At 38.7% G+C, this 21,559-nt stretch overlaps 1 protein-coding gene across 2 annotated transcripts in view; it reads right to left on the reverse strand.

The window, feature by feature from the left end:
- Nucleotides 1-214: 214 nt before the first annotated feature.
- LOC109032712 (NT-3 growth factor receptor) overlaps nucleotides 215-21,559 on the reverse strand; it is a 52,394-nt gene continuing 31,049 nt past the window's right edge. The window contains exons 3-10 of one of the 2 annotated variants that reach the window (XM_019044978.2): nucleotides 18,634-18,737; nucleotides 16,697-16,876; nucleotides 14,167-14,278; nucleotides 11,844-12,002; nucleotides 10,800-10,924; nucleotides 9,341-9,514; nucleotides 5,912-6,070; nucleotides 215-4,643 (exon numbers count right to left, since the gene is read on the reverse strand). In XM_019044978.2, the coding sequence (XP_018900523.1) occupies nucleotides 4,299-4,643; nucleotides 5,912-6,070; nucleotides 9,341-9,514; nucleotides 10,800-10,924; nucleotides 11,844-12,002; nucleotides 14,167-14,278; nucleotides 16,697-16,876; nucleotides 18,634-18,737 (1,358 nt within the window). In that variant the 3' untranslated portion in view covers nucleotides 215-4,298. Of the gene's footprint in view, nucleotides 4,644-5,911; nucleotides 6,071-9,340; nucleotides 9,515-10,799; nucleotides 10,925-11,843; nucleotides 12,003-14,166; nucleotides 14,342-16,696; nucleotides 16,877-18,633; nucleotides 18,738-21,559 lie in introns of both variants that reach the window. The other variant, XM_019044977.2, reaches the window with a different exon arrangement.

Consider the following 21,559-nt stretch of genomic DNA (forward strand, 5'->3'; position numbering starts at 1 on the left):
GTGAGCAATTGTCGTTTGTATTTACATGTGGGACAATTAACTTTGGGTCTCAACTGGCACGTGGACCAAAACTCCCCTGCCGAAAAAACGCGTTGACGTAAATTACTGGAAAAAACAGGTGCGCGGACAAAAAATCGTTGACGAAATATCCTATAACCCAAAAGCCAAACCGGAAGCTTCCATCATTAAGGAAATATGAATAAAAAGAGGAATGTAGACTTACATTACAATCATATACTTAATGCATATCATTTTTACATACACCAGAATTAAAGTAGTATTTACAATAAACAGTTCTACGTACCTATAATCCTCCTGAGATTCGAAAGTTTTCGATAAAAATTTTTACATTCAAGTTTTTTTTTTTTTTTTTTTCAAGTCCGTATAAGTCTACGTGCCTACTAACCTAGCCTCGTTGTACTTTTTTTTTGCTCTTACATTTACTCTTACTCATGTACTCAGTCATTAATAATACATGTTTCCTTAATTAAAAATATACACTTAATTTAAAATATTCGATCGTCAACTGATTGATATACAAAATTATTACAAATATACTATTTAATACAAATGTACAAAAAATGAGTCTTTGATAAAATTATAATTACAGGAGAGTTATTGAGCGGATTTTATTTTACAGGTTATTTGAAAATCCTACGCGTTAACTCGCGGCTGAACTTATGTACAATAACAAAAAGCTACGTTGACTGGAAAATATGAGTTCTTATTTCTTCCCTGTTTCCTGCCCGGCTCAGATAATTTTTTCTGGACAAAAGTGGACATGCCTGTGTGAAAGTCCCAAAATCCAACGGGCTCTAAACAATACTCAGGACCCAAGATGGACACACAGTGGATGGAGTCAACAAGGGAGTTTGGACAAAATTTGGAAACTTTCAAAGCTTATAAGTTCGATTCTACACAACTTTGAAGTTCTAAAAGTGGCTCCATAGGGTTTTTCGTAAAATTGTCTTCTTCAAGCACCCAATAAAATTTAGAATGTGACGAAATAAGCATCAAAATTTGCAGTTTTAGTCGAAAATTTCATGTCTAACCTCCTTGATTGACTCAATCCACTGTGCGGCAGCCAACATGTGATTTCAAATGATCTAATCTTGTCACCAGTTACTTACATTTCACTATACACAGAATCAAGATTCAATCTTGATGACTAAGAGGAATTATCTAAAAAAACGAGTTGACTGAATTATTTGTATCACTTTCCCAATTTTTCATAAAAGAACTTGGCGAAAATTAGCCGTCCTTTTGGGCCCTGAGGCCTCAAGGAAATAAATTGTCCATACTTGCCCGGCCGCCATGTTCAAAATTAAAATTACTTACTTCCCCGAGGGTTGTAGAGCCGCCGCACACTGGACCGAGTCGATAGGAGAAGTCGGACAAAATTTGAAAACTTTGAAAGCTTAGGACTCCGTTTATTCAAAATTTTGAGGTTCTAAAAGTGGTTTCATTGATTTCCTCGTGATATTTTCCGGTAAAAACACACCTTAAAATTTAAAATGTGACAGTATAAACATCAAAATTTGCAGTTTTTGTAAACAATTTCATGTCCGACCTCTCTGATTGGCTCGATCCACTGTGCGCCGTCTAAAAGTGTTTAGTGGTTCCGGGTTGACATCTAAAATATAACATCAATGATCTTGAAAACCCATATATTTATATATAAGGGGTTGATCAAGTATTACGTAAGGCATTTTGGCCGACTTTTTGACCCGTCTCCCCCCCCCCCCTTCCACATGCGAGGCACCCGTACTACCGTGCTAAGGAAAAACGCCGTATGAGCCTTCAGGCGTTGCCAAGTTTCTTTCGATAAAAACTGAATTTACTGGGAAAATTGTGAATATTTTTTTCAAAAATTTCCAGACAATTTTTTAACGCAATTTAATCCGAAATATCTGAAAATTTCAAAGAAAAATGTGCATGAATGTTGTCAAAAATACATGTATTATCGAAGAATATTTGGCAACTTTCGACTGTTTATGCACTGAAAAAAATAATATGCTGTTTTAGCATCTAGGATGTCAAAAATGTGTCTGGTGATCCTAAGATGCTGCCTTGGTTGTCCACGCAATTGAATTTGCATTCACAGGATGTAAAGTTAACTGCGGGGGCAGTAAAGGCAGCATCTTGGGTTCAACAGACACATTTTTGACATCCTAGATGCTAAAACAGCATATTATTTTTTTCAGTGTGCGACGTTTTTCCTTAGCACGGCAGCATTAGACAGCACCTTGCAACACCTACACCGAAAGCAACTCTATCGATCGTGATATGAGCCCTGCCGAGCATGAATTATTATGAGTCCCAGGGCTCATGTCATAGCGGATATAGTTTCTTTTGATTTGAGTTCGTCCAAATGTATCTCTCGCGAAATGAGTCAACGAGTTCGGACGTTCGTGACGTTTGGCCCCTTAAAAATTGGGTCAACACGACAACCAACAGCGTGTTCCACTCATGCCCTACTGACCTACTTCACACGCAGAAACATGTGAGGTGGATACAATGGACCAATAGACAAGGTACGAATTTAAGCATTCTAATACATGTTTCTTGACCAGAATTTCACGTAGAACACGATTTGCGTAACGAAAATTACCGAAATCAACTCCTAACAAAGATATTAACGTTTATATTTCACATTGGTTACGAGGAGTTTGAACTGCCCGCTCACAAGAAACTCAAAGCTCTACGTGAGTCAAATCGTGCACTACAACGGTTTCAGCAAGCTTCTCAATCAAGCGATGTTCATTTCCCACAATGTACTGTTCAAACTATGAACAACTTGCAATAGCTGAGCTAAAGCGTCAAGATTAAGGTTGCCAGTTTTTTTATATCGCAGAGACTGTCATGATAACGTTTAGCGCGCGATGTGAGTCACGTAGAGCATAGAGTTTTCATGAGCGGGTGGTTTGAATTCACGCATCAAGAATCATTAAATATCTTCATAACGGGTTGATTTCGGTAATTTTCGATGTGCACATCATGTTTTTCGTGAAATTTTGATTATGAAACGTGTATCAGAATGCAGAAATTTGAGCCATGTCTACTGGTCCATTGTCTAATTGTTTGTCGTATTCAATTGTAGTTTATTTCTACAAACGAATGTTTTGACGTGGGAAATTGACAGGGCTTCCAAAGTGGTGAAGTATGTCTGCTGCGGAGAAAAAAGCAGAGGGCAGAGATAGAAAGGTTAGGGAAGAGGGATGAGAGAAAATGGAGAAAAAGAGGAGATAAGAAGAAAAGGAGACGAATGAAGAGGAAAAGAAAAAATGGAGAGTAATGGAGACAAAAAAGAAGGGAGGAAGGAGAAGGAGAAAGAATGATACTACAGGGATAAAGAGAGAAAATAGGAAAGAGATGGATAAAGAAGAGAAATGGAAAATCAAGCAAAAGATAAAAGAAGAAAATTGTATTAGAAACGAAAGAAATAAGGATAAAAAAGGGAGGAAAGCAGAAAAAATAGGATAGTAAGGGACAGAGCGAAGACCCATAGAAGAGGATTGAGAAAGAAGTTAAGAGAAAAACAAAAAATGAATAATCGGAGGAAAGAGACGAGGAGAGAGAAGAATAAAAAAGGAAAGAAGAAGAGAAAACGAGAGGAAAAGAAAAACATAGGTACGGAGAGGAGAACGAGAATAAAAGGAAACAAAGAAATGGAAGGAAATAAGAATTAAGCAGAGAAAATATGACTTTTGTCAGTTTGCGGATCAAATTTTGAACCATCAACAATGGCAATTACATAATCTCAAAGACTCGCCATCAGTTCAGTCTTAAAAATCAAAGGAATCGATCTTACAAGGAATCGACTTTGCTACCGATTATTGAATCGTCTCGATTTCTCCACGAAAATGAACCATCCCTTAGGTCATGGTTGTATAGGTCTTATTGAGCTTTGGGGCCTAGCTCAGTCGTCAGACGCACAATCGAAGGAATTTATCTCTCGATAAACTTCGAGGAATCGATTTCTCCTTCGATCTGTCTGATCATGGTTGTAATTTTACTGACCCTGTGCCTGTGGGCCTAGCTCAGTCGTCAGACGCACAATCAAAGGAACTTGTCTTTCGAGAAATCGATTTCTGCTGTCGATTGCTAAATCGTTTTGATTTCCCCTTACAAATGCACCACCCCGTTGAGCATGGCTTGAAGTTCATGGACTCAGCTCAATCGTCAGACGCACAATCAAAGGAACTTATCGTTTGAGAAATCGATTTTCCTGTCGATTTTTGAATCGTTTCGGCTTCTCCTCAAATATGCACCATCCATCTGGTCACGGTTTTCCCAGCTCAGCCGTCAGACTCATCCTCCGGGAGGGGCTCGAGGTACTCGCGGAGGGAGCCGGGGGGCGGGATGGGCGGCTCGGGGTCGTGGATGTCCTCCTTGAGGGTGAGGCTGATGTGGTCCGTGGCGATGGGGAGGGCGGGGGGTCGCGGGAGGGCCGGGGTCCGCGGGAGGGTAGACGTCGGGAAGAGGAACTCGTCTTTGGCCTTGGTCAGGATCTTGTGGATCTCGGAGAACTTGATGCGGTCCCGCGGCTCGGCCCGCCAGCACGCCATCATCAGGTCGCAGATGAACGGGGGGCAGTCGTCCGGTGGTTTCAGCATCGAGCCCTGCAGCACCATCTTCAGAACCTGGAAATTTCAACGAAAATCAAGTTAACGACGGAAGAGAGGCTGCCAAAAACTGGTAAAAAAAAACACATTGGATCTAGAGTCCAGACTCTTGAAAACATTGACAAGAAAAAATACTCTTGATTCAATCAGATTTAAGTTAAATCAAAAGTAAATCCGCTCAAATTAAGAGGCTTGGTTCTTGATTTAAGCAAAATTCCGATTGAATCAAGAGTATTTTTTCTTGTCAATGTTTTTAAGAGTCTGGACTCTAGATCCAACGTGGTTTTTTTTACAGTGAAGCAATGAAAGCTTCATGTAAAATGTATAAAATTACTTTTTTAAAACTCACCACTTTCACTGAATATATTGTATGTCGACGCAGTCTCGAAACGCGTCCACATAAAATATATTAAGTGAAAGTTTGAGTTTCAAAAAAGGAATTTTAACCATTTTGATACACATTTTTACGAAGCCGCCCGAGACAATGGTAACAGGAGAAAAACAAATTCAAAAACATCAGTTGGTCCTAGATACCTCTACAATGGGTACAAGGATCATACTTGGTACTGCGAACAATATTGACTATCTCAATATTTTTCCCGACTTCGCAGGTGGGATTTTCCCTATGACAAATCCTGTGAAAACGTCCTGTGGAGGCAGGGCCTTGCAGAACGTTTTCCACCGCCTAACCTGACTAGAAAATTGCATTGAAGTATCAGAGGCAAATCTCACATCATGATTAGGGTTGTCATTTAAGGTGATTCGTCAAGCTCTCTGACGATGGTCGAATGGCATCGCGTATACGCATCGATTAGGTCAAAAATCTCGACAGATTTTGAATTTTTAGCCAAAAAAAGGACGATAGCCCCTGCGCATGAGCCTGAAGAATCATCTTGAACCAAAAAAATGCAAAATTCAGGGAAACGAAAGCAGAGTCCTGTTTGGAAAAAACCTCGTACTCGATACAGAAATCGATTACTGTATCCAATGCGAGGTTCTTTTCCAAACAAGATTCTGCTTTCATTTCTCTGAATTTTGCCACATTTTTGGTCTAAAATGATTCTTTGGGCTCATACGCAGGGGCTTTCGTCCTTTTTTGGCTAAAAATTCAAAATCGGCCGAGATTTTAGACCTAATCGATGCGATGTATCACGTATGCTATTCGACCATGTCAAAGAGCTTAACGAATCACCATAACATTGACGGAAAAATTGGTGTTGATGCTGGAGATCTCTCATCAAAGATATGACAGGAATATTTGAAAATCAGGATATTAGATCTTCTACCTCCTCATTTGAATGACCATAGTAGGGCTGCTTTCCGTAGCTGTAGAGTTCCCAAAGAACCACGCCGAACGACCACACGTCCGACTCCAGAGTAAACCGTCCGTAGACTACGCTCTCTGGTGACATCCATCGGACAGGCAACAGTCTTGATCCTCCAATCTGTAGCATCCATAAAAAAATTCGTGAATTTCCTTTAAAATTCAAATTTTTCAAAATATTCCAGCGAGCAAAGCTCAAAGAGCAAAGCAAGACGAGATAAAAAATAAAAAATTGCAACCTTACGGAGAAAAAAAACTCGTGCGTGGGACCAGAAGTTTAGGTCATATGGATCTCTGAAGTTTTCAGATTGAGCATCTCAACACTTAAGGTCGGAGGTCGGGCTTATGTCGAGGTTCGGATCACACATCGGAAACTTCAGTTCTTACATCTGAAGTACTTCGGTTTTCACATCCGAAAAAATTCAGTTCTCACGTCTGACGTACTTCAGAATGTAGAACCGAAGTTTCAGATGTGTGATCCGAACCTCAGCAGCTGGACCTCAAGTGTTCGGATGCTCAATCCGAAAACTTCAGAGATCCATATGACCTAAACTTCGAGTCCCACGCACGAAGTTTTTTTCTCCGTGCACACATCGTCATTTTGATGCTTAACCAATACTACGTCCTTTGTCCATTGCAACCATCCGCATTCACCAATAGGGTCCCTCCATATCCTTTTTGTCTTCTTTGTCTATTGCTTTGTCTATCAATTTCAATAATCAGTCCGCTATCAGATTAAGCCACTTTGCCCAACTTCCCGAGGGAAAAGCAGGGCCACTTTTTACAGGCTTAGATTTTCACCATTTGGGTATCTCATCCCGCAACTCGATCCATCCAATCATAATGAAGTCAGAGCAACTTTCAGTAATTGGCATCTCGATGTTCAATCGATTATAACTCTCAATCAGTAATGCAATCAATAGGTGCAGTGTTGGACACAATGCAGGAGTTTCGTCAAATTTGATGAGTTTGACAGCTTATTGGTCGAGCCGCGCGGCACGTCTCTCGTAAATCACAATTAAAGGCCAGTTAAGTCTGAGACCTGGATTTTTGCCGGACTTCGACGCGGCGCACGGTGAAAACAGTCTTCGAAAGAAGTCGGACATGAAATTCTTCATTAAAACTTAACATATCAACGTTTGTACCGACACTCGATAAAAATATCTTTCGAAGAAAATTATGCAAGAACAAGCAGTGAACTCCAACACAATGTGTTGATAAGGCGCGTCATTAACTCGCACATATCAACCCCTTTAGTTTTCATTTACAGAGATTTCAAAAAAGGCAAGCAGCACAACAAGAGAATTCACGATCCAACACTGCAAGGTCAACGACGCACCTTGACGAGACCGTGTATTGTGAATCTAGAAAGCTATTCGAACAAATTTAAGTTTTTTGATCCGCCTCAAGCAAAATCTTATCAGATTCTTGAAGAAAAGTGCTACGGAAAAATTTAAGCGAAGAAAGGAAAAATTCTATCGAATTCCTAGAAGATAAAGTCGATTTAAAGGTATTTTGGGGCTAAAATACCCAAATCACCGGTATTATAAATCCCGTTATATTATTGAAAAGAAATTGACTCGATATAAATGCAATTGTATTAAATATGTCTTGATTTTGTTATTTCAAACGTCTTTTCATGCAAAGAAGCTCAACCATGTCCATGCTTTATTCATTCATGAATTGAAAGTAAGCAATCCACATCCCGAAAATCTACCGATTTGCCGTAAAAAATTGCAGAAACTTGATATACCAGGTCGATGTACCCACTCTTTGAATTTACCAATCGATTTAGTGAGTGCACGTATGTGAAAGTCAAAATGCTATAGTATTTTGCAAGAAAATCAATGGAACCAAACAGAAACATCTAACCCTGGTAAAAATTGGCAGTAGAATCTATGTTCCAAAATACCATAGACGTACAGCCGGCTGTAAGATTTCCAATAGCTTCTATAGCCGGCTACACAATTTCTTATAGCCTTTTATAGCCGATGGCGATGAAGCAACAGCCAGGCGATAAAGTGTATGCTAAACGTTACTAATTACGGATGCTAGGACTTAGTGAGTTTTTGGACCACTGCTCTCTTTTTGGGCCGTAGTATCTTGATTTATTTTGCGAGGAAAGCTCCGTACTTTTGATGGATGCCTGCCATTACTAATATATTAGAGCACCTTCAGTTTCGTATGATACTGTGCAATACCTCTGGTGTGAAATAGTTGCTTCAAGCGCCGTGGCACTGCGGGCGGCAGCCAGCGCAAAACACGCATTGGCGCCTACAAACCTAACAGGGATACTTCACGCGTTGCGCAATGCGTGAAGTATCCCTGTTAGGTTTGTAGGCGCCAGTGCGTCGCCGCTCCGCTTTGTGTTAGGCTCTAATATTTAATCTGGCGGAGTCAGCGTTTTTTAACTCATGATTTTGAAATGTTTGCACATCCTGTATGGATTATTCTCATTTTAATTGATGGAAAAAAAATATGTATATAAGGAAAATATAATGTGTGTTCTGTAAATATTAAGGTGGTTCCGTATCAAACTTAATGATTTCCAAAGCACACGAATTTCTACACAATTTCTTATAGCCTTTTATAATCGATGGCGAAAAAGCAACAGCCAGGCGATAAAGTGTAAAGCCCGGCGATAGGAACTATAGCCCGGCTGCATAATTTTTTATCGCTTCGTATAGCCCGGCCGTATGATTTTCTGCGCATTCTACAGCTAGCTATATGATTTTCTGTAGCCTTCTTTAGCCGGCTATAAGAATTCCTATGGTATTTTGAAATGCAGCTCTTATCGCCAATTTTTACCAGGGAAGTTTCGTATTTATGAAAGATAAGAGCTTTTAAAGCTTTTAAAAACGCGGCACACAGTGAAACCAGCCTTCACAAGAAGTCGGACAAGAAATCTATTATTAAACCTGAAAATTGTAACGTTTATATTATCACTCGAAAAATTTTAAGATGTGTTTTCCAATATAATTTTTCAAGAAAATCAATGGAACCATTCGGAAACATCTATACTTCTCGTATATTTTGTTAAACATAAGAGCTTTTAAAGCTTTCATATGGATTCCATTCTGCAAAAAGGGACCAGGAGTATTGCAATGTTGCTAATATCGCGGAACTTCTTTTGTCTTGGAAGAAAAACCTGATCATCCATTAACAGTTCCTATTTTACTGCTAAAAACTGCAAATGTAAGACCATATTTTTTCATGATTTCAGTAATTTTATTGCAAAGGATGAAGTTGCACAATCTTAGCATCATTGCAATGTTTCTGGTTCCTTTTTGCAAAATGCAATCCATATGGTGTCGATCTTATCTATTGACTCGTCGCATCACTGTGCGCCGAGGATGTGCACTTTTACTTTTCGGATGGAAACTGGACTCACTTTGTAATAGTCGCAGGTGTAAATGTCGCGGCTCATGCCAAAGTCGGCGATCTTGACGACGAGTGGTGGGCCGACCAGGCAGTTTCTGGCCGCCAGATCACGGTGCACGAAGCGTTGTTCGGCCAGGTACCTCATGCCCCCGGCGATTTGCTCCGCGATCGAGCACAGGCTTTCCTGCAGTACATCAGAATACATTACATACGTACAATACAAAACGTGCATACAAACACTACATGTATATTCAGGCCCGCCACATTCCATCTCGGGCCCTGGTACCAATTTTAAGGTCCGGGCCCCAAGCACGGAGGGGGGGGGGGTCCGAGGGGCATCCCCCGAGAAATTTAAGAATTTATATGACTAATCGGACGCATTTTGAAGCTTCCTTAAAGAATTTTTCCATCAATTTCTGCGGAATAACATTGTTTGTTTTTTTTTTCTACTTTCAGCACAAAATACTTGCGAATTGTTGCATTCAAAACATCTGAAAATTTTAATTTTTCTTTATTTTTTTTGGGGGGGGGCATAGGATACTGTTTTCAGTTCTATGAGGGCCTAGCCCCCCCGTACTCGCCCTTCGTTTGTCTATGGCAAGGGAGTTGAGCCATGAGCCATTGAAGTCGAGGATGCCCAGACTGGAGACTCTTAGCATCTGACGACGGAAGAAAATGAAACGCAGTTACTAAAAATATCCCTCTGTACTAAAAATCTTGAAAATAGATAGAAATTTTCCAAGAAGTATACTTTTTTGAAAATTTAAGAAGAATTCTACAGTGCCCCAGCGTGTTTCTGAAAATCTATTCACCTTTTGCGAAATTTGTAGGGTAAATTTTTCACTTTTTCTTACGAAACAAGGGTTGCATGTGAATTCGTAGTGGTTTTTCACGGGTAACACGGGCCCCCTCCGGGGTCCGGGCCCCGGTACCAGGGACCCAGTATCCCCCCCTTGTGGCGGGCCTGTGTATATTTGAAATTTTATCATACGTCTTGCGATATTTCTTTCAAAATTTGAAAATTTCAATTTTTTTTTTTAAAAAAAATCTTCTCTAAGTTTTAGTTTTCCCCCGCATTTAGACTCAGAGACGGATCCAGAAATTTGGCAACACCGGATTCCCTCCATTTAAACTTCCTATGTTAAATAATCGATTCTTGTCGGAGCACCCCCCCCCCCCCAAGAAACGATACATTTTCATAAGTTTAAAAGGAGAAAAAACGTTGCCAATTTGCGGGATCCACCAATGCCGAATTAAACCTGCAGTCCACCGCAATCAGTTTGTGTACATTAGAGTTAGTTTCGAAGTGGGTAATCTACGTGAATCAAATAGAACGCGAGGATTCAATTTTTAGTGACGTAACGGCTGTTCATTTTTTTGCCCAATTGACTGTGAATTTTTGTAGATAACTGTGAATAATAAGTGACAGAACTTTTCCCAGTATAAACACAACAGGGAGTTTGACTAACCTTGTTGATGACTGGGGCTTGGTGATTCTGGGTTACATTGAATACTTGACTATTCCGCCTCAGCACCTCTGCAAGATCGCCGTAAGGCATGAATTCGAATACCATCCAAGGGTTCTTGAGTCCCTCTGAAAAAGAACATAACAAATTCACTTTTGAAATTGGATCAATTCTTGGAAGTTTTCGGATCGTCTTTTCCCCCTCTCCTTCAGGAAATTCAAAAATTGAGTGCCCTCAAAATAACGCTTGTCACTTTCTTAGATAATTAAAGGCATTTTGAAAAATTGAATTTATACGAAAATATAAAATACGATACGATAAAGTTTTTGTCATGAGCAAATATAGAAAATGACATTTTCAGCATAAAATTCATCTCTGAGGTCGTAGTTCCTTTCAATTTATGGGAACCAGCCAAAACTCGGTTTCAAAGCAACAAAAATTACTGGATGGAATAAGATCAATACTTTAATTAAAACCTTCAGTTTTCACTTTTTCGGCATAGATTATTTCATGATTTCTGGAGCTTTTCAAAGAAACGCCCTAAACTGCAATTTAAGCCACTTAATCCTCATCTAAAACAAGCGTTCAACCAGGCGTTAGTAGTGCCAACATTAATTTGAGTTACCACAGAATAAAATGTTTAAAAATTTGTGTTATATCCCAGTAAATTTCAAACTGACTTCTGTTAATTTATTATCTCCAAGGATGAAACCATTTTAACGCGCAGGATTTGTATTGCACATAAAAATAAAAAAAGAGACCTTTGGAGCGATAAAACACTTATCATGGACTCCGTCTGAACGACGCGTTAAACGCCTTCAAATCTGGCGAGTATGCAAAAATATCTCCTAGGCGTTGAAATAGTTGTATTTTCCGAGATTACCTTGTTACACGGAATGCCCTGAAGGGGCCTTAATGCATTAACATATTGAGTGTACTTTGAGTTTTTTTTCGGGCAACACATCGAGAAAACGCTGCGTGCTCTTCGGCAAGGAAAAAGTAGGTCGGGTTTAGTTTGAGTATGGTACGCTGAGTATTTCTTCTTACCTCGTGGCACAACTCCGACCAAAGTCAGAATGTTTGGATGTTTGAAGGCGCTCATGATCTCGACTTCACGCATCAAGTCCTCTTCAGCCTCCATACTGGCGCCATCTTTTAGTACCTTGACGGCGACAAAATTTGTTTGACCCCCCGAATGAATTTCACCTAATCGGAAACCGAACCATTGAACAAACCAAAAATGGAATTCAGATTTTTCTTCATCATTAAGAAACATCACGAAGAAAATGAATATTACCTTCATCTTCCATATTATTGTCGAATTGTTGAAAATTTTTGCTGATAGCTATTCCGATGACGGAAAACAAACAATAAAAATCGTTCAGGTCTAATTTTAGGCTCGAAGATAATAATTTTATTTTTTGTAATTGTTGGCTCATCCAAACTGACTTTTCATTCAGAAAAATGGCGAGAGGAATTTCTGTTATTCGATAAGAGCAGAAGCGAATTTTAAGTCCTGAAGAACACTTGACTCAAAGAAAAAAATTAAAATTAAAAAAAGAAAAACAAATTATAGTTTTCTTCACTTTGATATAGAATCTTTTCCAACAGAAAAATAGATCTTCTTTTTCCCGTTTTTTCTTGTAAGAGGGTATTAATTTTAAAAAAATTCAACACCATTTTTCTCTCGTGTTTTCAATTCACGGTCATAACAGGGTTGAGAGCAAAGCAAGAATGCCAGATGTTGAGAAATATCTCTGAATTTAAAATTACAGTCAAATGATATTACAATGAATGGGATCTATTATGAATTCGACATGGCAAAGGCTTCTCTGTAGCAAATGAAGAAAAATTCATTACGCAACTAAAGGTCGAACTTTGATTAAAGTATCGTCACACCTCCGGAAACAGGAAAAAATTATGACTTCACCTGGTCTCCAGACAGCATGGAGATATACGCTCCTCAAGACTTATCTTCAATTTTAGTTACGACTTTTAGCTTGCATGAAGACTGTTTATGCTTTCAAAATGTTCGTGGAGATTACTAGATTCTTTCGTAGTCATGCTTGCAATGAGTGAGCTTTAGTATGCTCACGAGAATTTGTGAGAAAAATATCATTCTATTGTGAAATGTATGAGCATACGTGACCGCTCACGGGTAGGTATAGAAGGACCACAGTCCGTGGAGAAATATTTACCGAGAGGGGCATTCAAAATTGGTAAAAATTCTGTTTGGTAAATCCGTTTCATGAAATTACGTTTAAATTCAACCGATTTTAAACCCCGTAAACGACATTTTAAAACTTTTTTAATAATATCCTCCAAAATAAGTTTCTAAACTGGAGTGAAGTCAACACCTTGCCTTCACTTCTTTTCGATACCTCCCTCTTTTCATGGACCGTCACAATCAAATTCAAAGGTTTGATAGTGATACACACTGCAACGCTGCCCATTGAACAAAGGGTCTTTAGAATAAAAAATTAAGGTACAAGTTACTGACTACAATATCCCTTTATTTTAAGGGGCTTACTGACTTAATCCAAGTAATCCTGCTTTCAATAATATCACATACACAATTGAAACAACCTCGTAAGTGCGGGCAGTGTGTGTCACTTACAAGGTTATAGCTTCAAGCCACTTGTGCACGAAGGTTCTTATGTTAACTCTGTTTTTCCATTGATGTTCCTCTTTTTTTAAATTTAAATTTGAAATTTAAATTTTTAAATTTAAAATTTAAATTTTTAAGACAAAAAAAAACATAATTTCTAATTGAACATATAGAATGAGAAAATTTCGTTTTTTGAACTACATGCTTGAGTTCGGTTTTGTGTGACTTATTCCAGCTCTGAGAGAGAAGGGTGAGGGGAGCGAGAGGTTCATAAACCACTCCTCTATTTTGTGGTATCAATACATCCTAACTTTAAGTTTTTCCTCAATTAAGGTTCATAGAGTACATAGAGTCGTAATGCAAGTGGGAGAGCTGGCGCCACTTTAAAGCATTTTCCAGGTCCCGAATTCCGAGATTCCTGTGCGGCGCCGGGTCCCTTTTTCGATACATAAGCGATTGTTTGCGATACACGGGGACCCGGCCATATTCCTTACCGCCATTTTGGATCGAATATGTATCGAAAAAGTGACCCCGCACACCGGACTCGAAACTCGTCGAGCAGAACATGGCGCCAGCTCTCCCACTTACATTACGACTCTGTGTAGTCTATGGGTTATGTTCAGGTTATGTTGGTTTAGGTTAGCTTGGGCTAGGTTGGGTTAGGTGTAGGACTACTTTTAAAATGAGGCAGAAATAGTTGTTCCTCATCAAAGAATGTATCCGTTGGTGGTTCTCTCAGACTGATAGTGATGGAATGCTTACCTTTATACACCTTGCCGAAACAGCCCTCTCCGATTTCCTGGCAGAAGACGATGGAGTCCCTGGACAGAAGCGGGATCGGTGCCGTCATTTCTGAGATCGAGGCTGGCGAATACTGTGGATTGATAGTAAATCTGTCCTCAGTCAATAGACCGTTACTCAAAAAGGCTGGCATAGCCTGATAACAACAATATTCCAGGATACATTCAAGGAAATCCAAAGGCTTCCTCGCATTATTCCGTCCCTTCACCGGGAGGAAAAGTTGGCAGAAATGAAGCAGGCACAATAGTTACATGGTGGGAGAATAACGCCGGGTCCGCACTATTCTACGGGACAATCAAAGACGAAAGATTCCAAAAAAATTTCATTTGAGTCAAAAATATGAGTCCTGATGAGTATCAGTACAAGACAAAGAGGTGCACTGCCTCGCTAAGGAAGAACGCCGTATGAGCCTTCAGACGTTGCCAAGTTTCCTTCGATAAAAATCGAATTTACTGGGAAAGTTGTGAATATTTTTTCCCGGAATTTTCAGACTATTTTGTACGCAATTTAATCTAAACTATCTGAAAATTTCAAAGAAAAATGTGCACGTAGGGCTGGGTCATGCTGAGAGATCTATATTGCCATGCTAAGAATGATCGTCGTATGAACTTCGTACGTTGACAACATTTCCTTTGACAAAACAAGAATCCTTTGGAAAAACTCGTGAAAATTTAAATTTTTTAAGATAATTTTTTTCGTAATGTTATCTAAAGTACTTGAAAATTTCGTAAATATTCGTACTGAAAGTATGAGTGGAAATACTCATAATTTTTTTCAAACATTAATATTCTAAGAGGGTGTCTTTGGCAACGTGTGAATATAATTATGCGGCGTTTTTTCTTAGTACGGCAATATTGAGATTTACCTACGGTGAACCTCCCCCATTCGTGTTACAATGATACTCTATGACTTTAATGAAATTTTTTTTTGAATTTTTCGGCCTTGATATCCCCGCAGAATGGTGTGAATCCAGCACTCTTCTACCATCCTGTTACCTACAGTTTGAGTCATATTTTAAGTGTTTTTGTTCCCGTCACAATAGTCACTGAACATTAGAATACTTGGTAATTTTACGATTCTACTTAGCGAAAATAACGTTCTGTGCCACCTATTTCAAGAACCAGGGGGTTTCTTGGGATAAAATCAAGTCAAATCAGAGCTTTTCCTGATAATTGATAATACCCAAGGATTTCACCAACTTTACAGTGACATTACTGTATTGTGCAGAATTTATGAGAATTCTTGATGGTTATTACTAACCGAAAAGCAAGGTAATTTTGGCTGATAATATTCAGCGAAAAACCGTCCAACTTGATGATTCTTAAACATTGATGGTTAAACTATGCAAACACGTGCTTCAATTTGCAACGTTGTAAATTTCCTGTAATACACCACTTCATTTCAAAAGAATTCGCCGTTTTGAACTTGTAAAATTTTGCATGGTTTTACTTTCACTACGTGAAATTTTTCCATAAATGTATCATGGGAACATATGAGTTCTAATTTTTGTGAGAAACCCCAACGGTGGCGGAAACTTTGGAACATCGTAGAAAAGACATGAGCTAATCTAGTGTCACCATCGATAAATTTAAGGTTCATCATATTTTTTTGTTGAATGTCCCGTAGCCTGCCGCGTAATTGATTCTACGCATTACTGCGACCGAACATTCATTAACACTTGACTTCATAATGGAAAATTTGCAAATTATCAGAAATTCCTAAATTCGTGGAAAAAATTGTGCGCACTTCATTTTTACCAATGTATTCCTCTTAGTGTTTCACGCTTGCTACCAGCACATTAAATCTGACTCCAAATAGCGTAACATTCCAAGAAGAGAAAAGTTACAGTAGCCAAGGTTACGGGGCGTATGAAAAGTCATTCATAATTTTGAGTCATGCGCGACATGATTTTGTGTGGTAGTGTACTTTTTTTCTCTCTTTTATTTTACTCTATGAAAAAACTTGCTGAGTCAAACATTTTCAGCAGCTTTATCCTTTCCCATGTTGTAAGGTAGTCATTTCTCTCCACCCCATTACATTTCTCTACTCGTATTTTTTATCAATTAAGATATAATCCTGATGCAATTCATGGCTTTTAATAGGTTTTCATAATTTAAAATATCAAGTTGATTGAATCATTAAAATATATTAATACTGGAGCAAAAATTACTTGTTCCAAGCAGATATATTCTTAAAATATGTCACCAAAAAGATTTTACCATAAACCACGAGGAAAAATTCGAATGTGACAGAGAAAACAGGCTTATGTTTAAGAAAAAAGTAGCTAATTTTTAGGAGAAACTCTTTTGATTCCGTTAAGCTGTGCCTTTTATTCTTGATTCAAGAGAACAATTGCAGATTCAAGAATATTGCCTCTTAAATCAAATATTTTTTTTTTGCAGTGCGAGTACTTATTTGCGTAGGAGCGCACTCATGCTCCTAAGAATTCAAGTATAACCCACTGCAAAGTAATTTTCATTTTTTGACTCACCAACATTTGTTTTTTCTTCTTCTTTTTCTTCTGCTGTTTGAGGTAACATTGCCGGAACCAGCAGAAACAGAATGTGAAAATACATATAGTTACTATCGCTAGACCACCACTCAGCCAAAAGGGATCACGAATCAGTTCTGGTCCTACATCGGGAGCTTCGTCGATGTGTTTGCTGGGGACCTGGAAAATTACCGAAGATCAGGAATGATTAGTATGTGAACCCAAAACCTTTATTCGTGATGTGTGCGAAAAAAGGAGCATTGCGTGCGGCTTAAAATTGGATCGCGTTTAGCAAAAAGGAACCAGCGCTTGAACAGCGGTGTAAAAATGTTGCTTCTTCAGAGCCAGATTTAGGGGGTGGCCACATGGGCCGCTGCTCTTGGCGTCAAATTAGAGGGCGGAAAATTTTGCAATTTTTTTAAATGCGGGTATAAAAAAAAAGTCGGATTCAGAAAAAAATTACAAACGAGAAAAGGCGACAAAATTTCTCGATTCCAGAGAGTATAGTAAGTTCTAATTTTGTCGTCTTTCGGTCCACATATAGATAGGTTTACGGAACTTAACTTTCGCCCAAAGTTCCGTGAACTTTTGCTAGTAGTGTTGACAGGGCTTTCGCAAAAAAATGTTTCCAACACAAGTAAACCCGTCTTATGCACCCCTCCCCCTCCGGATCATGGTTTTTATTTATGTTTCAAAACGAATGAGAAGGGGCGGCAAAATACAGGCGGCCCATGGGCGGCAAGTAGGTAAATGGCTGGCCGTGTGCTTCTTCATAATTTTCTGAAAAATGTCCCAGAATGGCAAATAGTTTTGGCTTTCCGCCAAAAAATTGTTAATTTGGAAGGAAAATAATCGTGTGAATTTCAATACTGTACACACATATTAAGTATTCTTGGAATATAATAAGAAGCTGCAAGATTTTGAAAACTTCGTAATCGCGCTGATTCCTTTTTGCTAAATTTTATCCAATTGAGAGACCGGTGCTATCACAAAGAAGAGTGTTCCCCAACATTTTGGTACAAAAGATATCTAAAAAGGTCAATTCGAACCGAAGTTCAACCCTTTAATGTTCGCGAGTTTAAAAAATGTAATTTCGAGAAAAACATTCCTAGATTTTTTGCCTATCATATTCGGAACTCAAAATTGTGGAATTAATTAAAACACCAAAAACAACGGATGTTGTTGGTACAAAATTGAGCCGACGGGTAAAAATTTGTTCTCCGGGACAGTGATTCAGAACTCATCTTTCATTTCTTTACTTTTAATAATAAACCACAGAAAACTATATGATACGTTAAAACCAATTGAAGCATTTTAGGAATATTGACGATATCGCGATAAAAATCAGTTATAGTTTAATATTTTGGTAAAATAGGCAACGCTGGAACTTAATTTAAAGTGTGAGAGATACAAACAAAGAACCCTCAGTCAGTATCGCATTCGACGAAACGCGACGCACATTAAACTGATTTCATTATAACGCCTGGGTGCAACTATTCGACCCTTCCAGATGTCCGTGTTGCATACGCTCGACAGTGAAGGCGTTTTGACTGTCCGTGCATGCACCCATCGCTTCACTCCCAGCGCGGCGGGATGGAAGTACTGCACCGCGAATATTCAAAATAACGTAATGCTTTCAATTTATAGATCTAAGCTCCGACACACAGTGGATCGAGTCACTCAGAGAGGTCGGATATGAAATTTTTGATTAAAACTGAAAATTTTTATGTTTAATTTGTCACATTTTAAACTTTAAGGGGTGGTTCTGGAAGGAAATTTCACGAGGAAACCGAAAGAACCACTTTTAAAAGCTCAAAGTGTTGTATAAGATAACGGAGTTATAAGCTTTTAGAGTTTCCAAATTTTGTCCGACCTCTCCTATTGACTCGATCCACTGCGCGACATGAGTAACTGTTTCCATATCATGGTAGACTTACCATTGTGGTGGTCCTCGGGGTAGTCGTTCGGGCCGCTAAGGGTGACGGCGCGTTTTTCTCGTTCGGAATAATGACTCGAATCGGGGCTGAGTTGTGGACTGGAACTGAAAAACAAATCAAAATTAGGTTTTTATGTATGGCATTGTTTGGAGTTTTATCGGATAGCGCTGAGCAAACCCGCAAGGAAAAACATGGATGGCCGATTGAAAAATTCAATTATTAAGACATATGTCCCATATCGATGGTGTAAGTCGGCAATCGCATAACTCGGTTTGCGACGTCACAGACTTCCTGTCATACTTTATTTTTTAAACGGAAAACTACTCAACGGCAATTCTTTAAAACTGCCGTGATTTTTCTTCTCTGTGCGAAAAAAATCCTGCACAAATTTCAAGGAATGATGTCAATTTGTTCTCCTATAAAAAAATAATATAGAGGCGGAGATTTTCAGACACCGCAAACGAGTTATGTGATTGCGGACTTACGCCGTCGATATGTTTTCAAATGTAAATGTTACAATAGGGACTGATTCAACCATGGGGGTGGTTACATGATCATTTTTTTTACTGTAACATCTACATTGAAACAGGTCGGACACTCTTTTTAATTACAAAATTGTTATATCAGCAATTTCATTTTTTTAAAACCGTTTTAACTACATTGCACGTTTTGTAACAAGATTTGCGCAACTCAGTAGGACGTCCGTGTTTAATGTTATCACCGTAACACCTGTTGATGATGTCATTAGGGTACCCATTAATGATGTCATCGGGATACTGGTGATGAAGTTATTGGGGTATCCGTCAATGACGTTACTGGGGCACCATTGGACACGTCATCAGGAACCCATTTTCACATCTAATATCATAATCTTCATATTTTAAAGTGTAATATTTATAAACTTGAGTACAATAATTTGACAGTAGATAACAGACGTTTCCTACAGCTCATTTATGCAGCTTCCTCAAACCCATCAAAAATCGAGTTTCGCACTTTTGCAGTTTCACTATTAATTTGTATGTTATTGCACGTCGATGGTTAAAACCTCAAAACCATACATTTTCCAACGGGACATTGCGAATCTTCTCTCATATTTTATTACTCAAAAGAAAAACAATTATTTGCTTATTCTTGTCATAAAATCGACAATGTAAGTCGGCAATCACATAACTCGTTTGCGGTGTCTGAAAATGTCCGCCTCTATGTTATTTTTTTAAAGAAGAACAAATTTACATTATTCCTTGGAGTATTTGCAGAATCACAAAAAATCACGGCGGTTTTAAAGCCTTCGAGAAGGCTCTAAAGCTTAAAAGCCGTTAAAAATTGTCGTTGAGTAGTTTTCCGTTTAAAAAATAAAGTATGAAAGGAAGTCTGCGACGTCGCGAACCGAGTTATGTGACTGCCGACTTACACTGTCGAAATGTATGGTTTTCCTCCACGCTCTGTCACAATTATTCCACAAAACCACCAGTTCAGTCATCAACACGTCCGCTTTAAAAATGCAATATCAATATCGATTTTGAAACACCATGATGGGGTCGCGTGTTTTTTGTGCTTAGCCTTCGAGTTATTAAAAAAACACTCTCTGCGACGTGCAAATAATTACCTAGTTTTCACTTTATTTTTGGGTCCCACTAATTGCTCACTAATTGAAGTCACGCATTTTATCACTAAAAAATATCCGGCTGAAGCGACATTTAAAAATTGAAATTAGAGTGAGTGTGGTAACAAGAGTGGTTTGTTTCGCATCATTGGGATAAGAAATTTAGTGCGACAGAGAGGGTTAAAAAAGGACTAGCAGCAACTGCTGAGAGCCCTTATTTCACCTTTTTCATTGGAACTTGACGCAAGAAATAACCTTCAAAATTGATGATTTCTATCCAGAGGACAGAGTGCTTTTTTGCTATTATACCCTTGAAAAGACTACTCGCATGATCGTGTCCATCTTGCGTACAATGGACGCATTTTCCGTGCAATGGGCATGTTTCCTGTTTTGTGAGAAAGCTAATGGAACCTCTGCTTTGTTTAAAATTGACAAACAAGCTGCAAAAAAGCACTTAAAGTTGAGGGGCTCGGAGGACACAGGCGCATAAGTGCAGTTTTTGCTATTTCACGAAATACGTGTTCAAGGTTAAAAATTATGTTAAGCCTTGTGGAAGGAAGGAAGTTTAAACTCACATTTTATGCTTTAAAGTTTGATTCAAGTTGGGAATTTTCCACAGAATATACTTGTAAACTAGTTTTAGTCGAGTTTATGAATTAATATCCCAATTTTTTCAAAAACTGCACTTATGCGCCTTGTCCTCCAAGCCCCTCAGTTGAGATCACAATAGCAACACTCCCTCATCTGTCAAATTTTTCACCTCAATGATCAATCAAACTCTATGAAAAGTCTGGGCTAAAATCTGTGAAACGCATTTTCCGTGGTATTATAATAATTAAAATAAGGATAAAAGAAGCCGAACCACGCATTTTTTAACTTTTCAAAGTTTGAAAAGTTGAAAAAGCGTGTTTCGGTTTGTTTTTCCTGTCGGCGTTATCCCTATTCTAACTAAATTCATCATTAACAGAGTTTCTATCCCTTCATTCGGCTATATTTTATATCCTTACCCGGAGTACTAGTAGAGATACTAGTCTCTACAATCTAGCGATGGCACATTTTTTTGCTCTGCTTTTCTCTCTCTCTCGTCTTTAATTTTTTCAGTCGAATTCGAGATCATTCTCAAAAAATTTTCCAATTACCGGAAATTTTTTGCTCATGTATAACAATCACGCACGCTGCTACCCATTATGGAGACCATGGTTTTGACGCACGGGTGTTTTTTTTTCAACGGCGAATTATGTTCATCTCTATTTTATATCATACACGGATGTGCACTCTCGGTTGACGGCAGTGTGACAGGCTGACGACAGTATGATGCGTCGA

The sequence above is a fragment of the Bemisia tabaci genome, chromosome 7, assembly GCF_918797505.1.
Source record: "Bemisia tabaci chromosome 7, PGI_BMITA_v3".
NCBI classification, from domain to species: Eukaryota; Metazoa; Arthropoda; class Insecta; order Hemiptera; family Aleyrodidae; genus Bemisia; species Bemisia tabaci.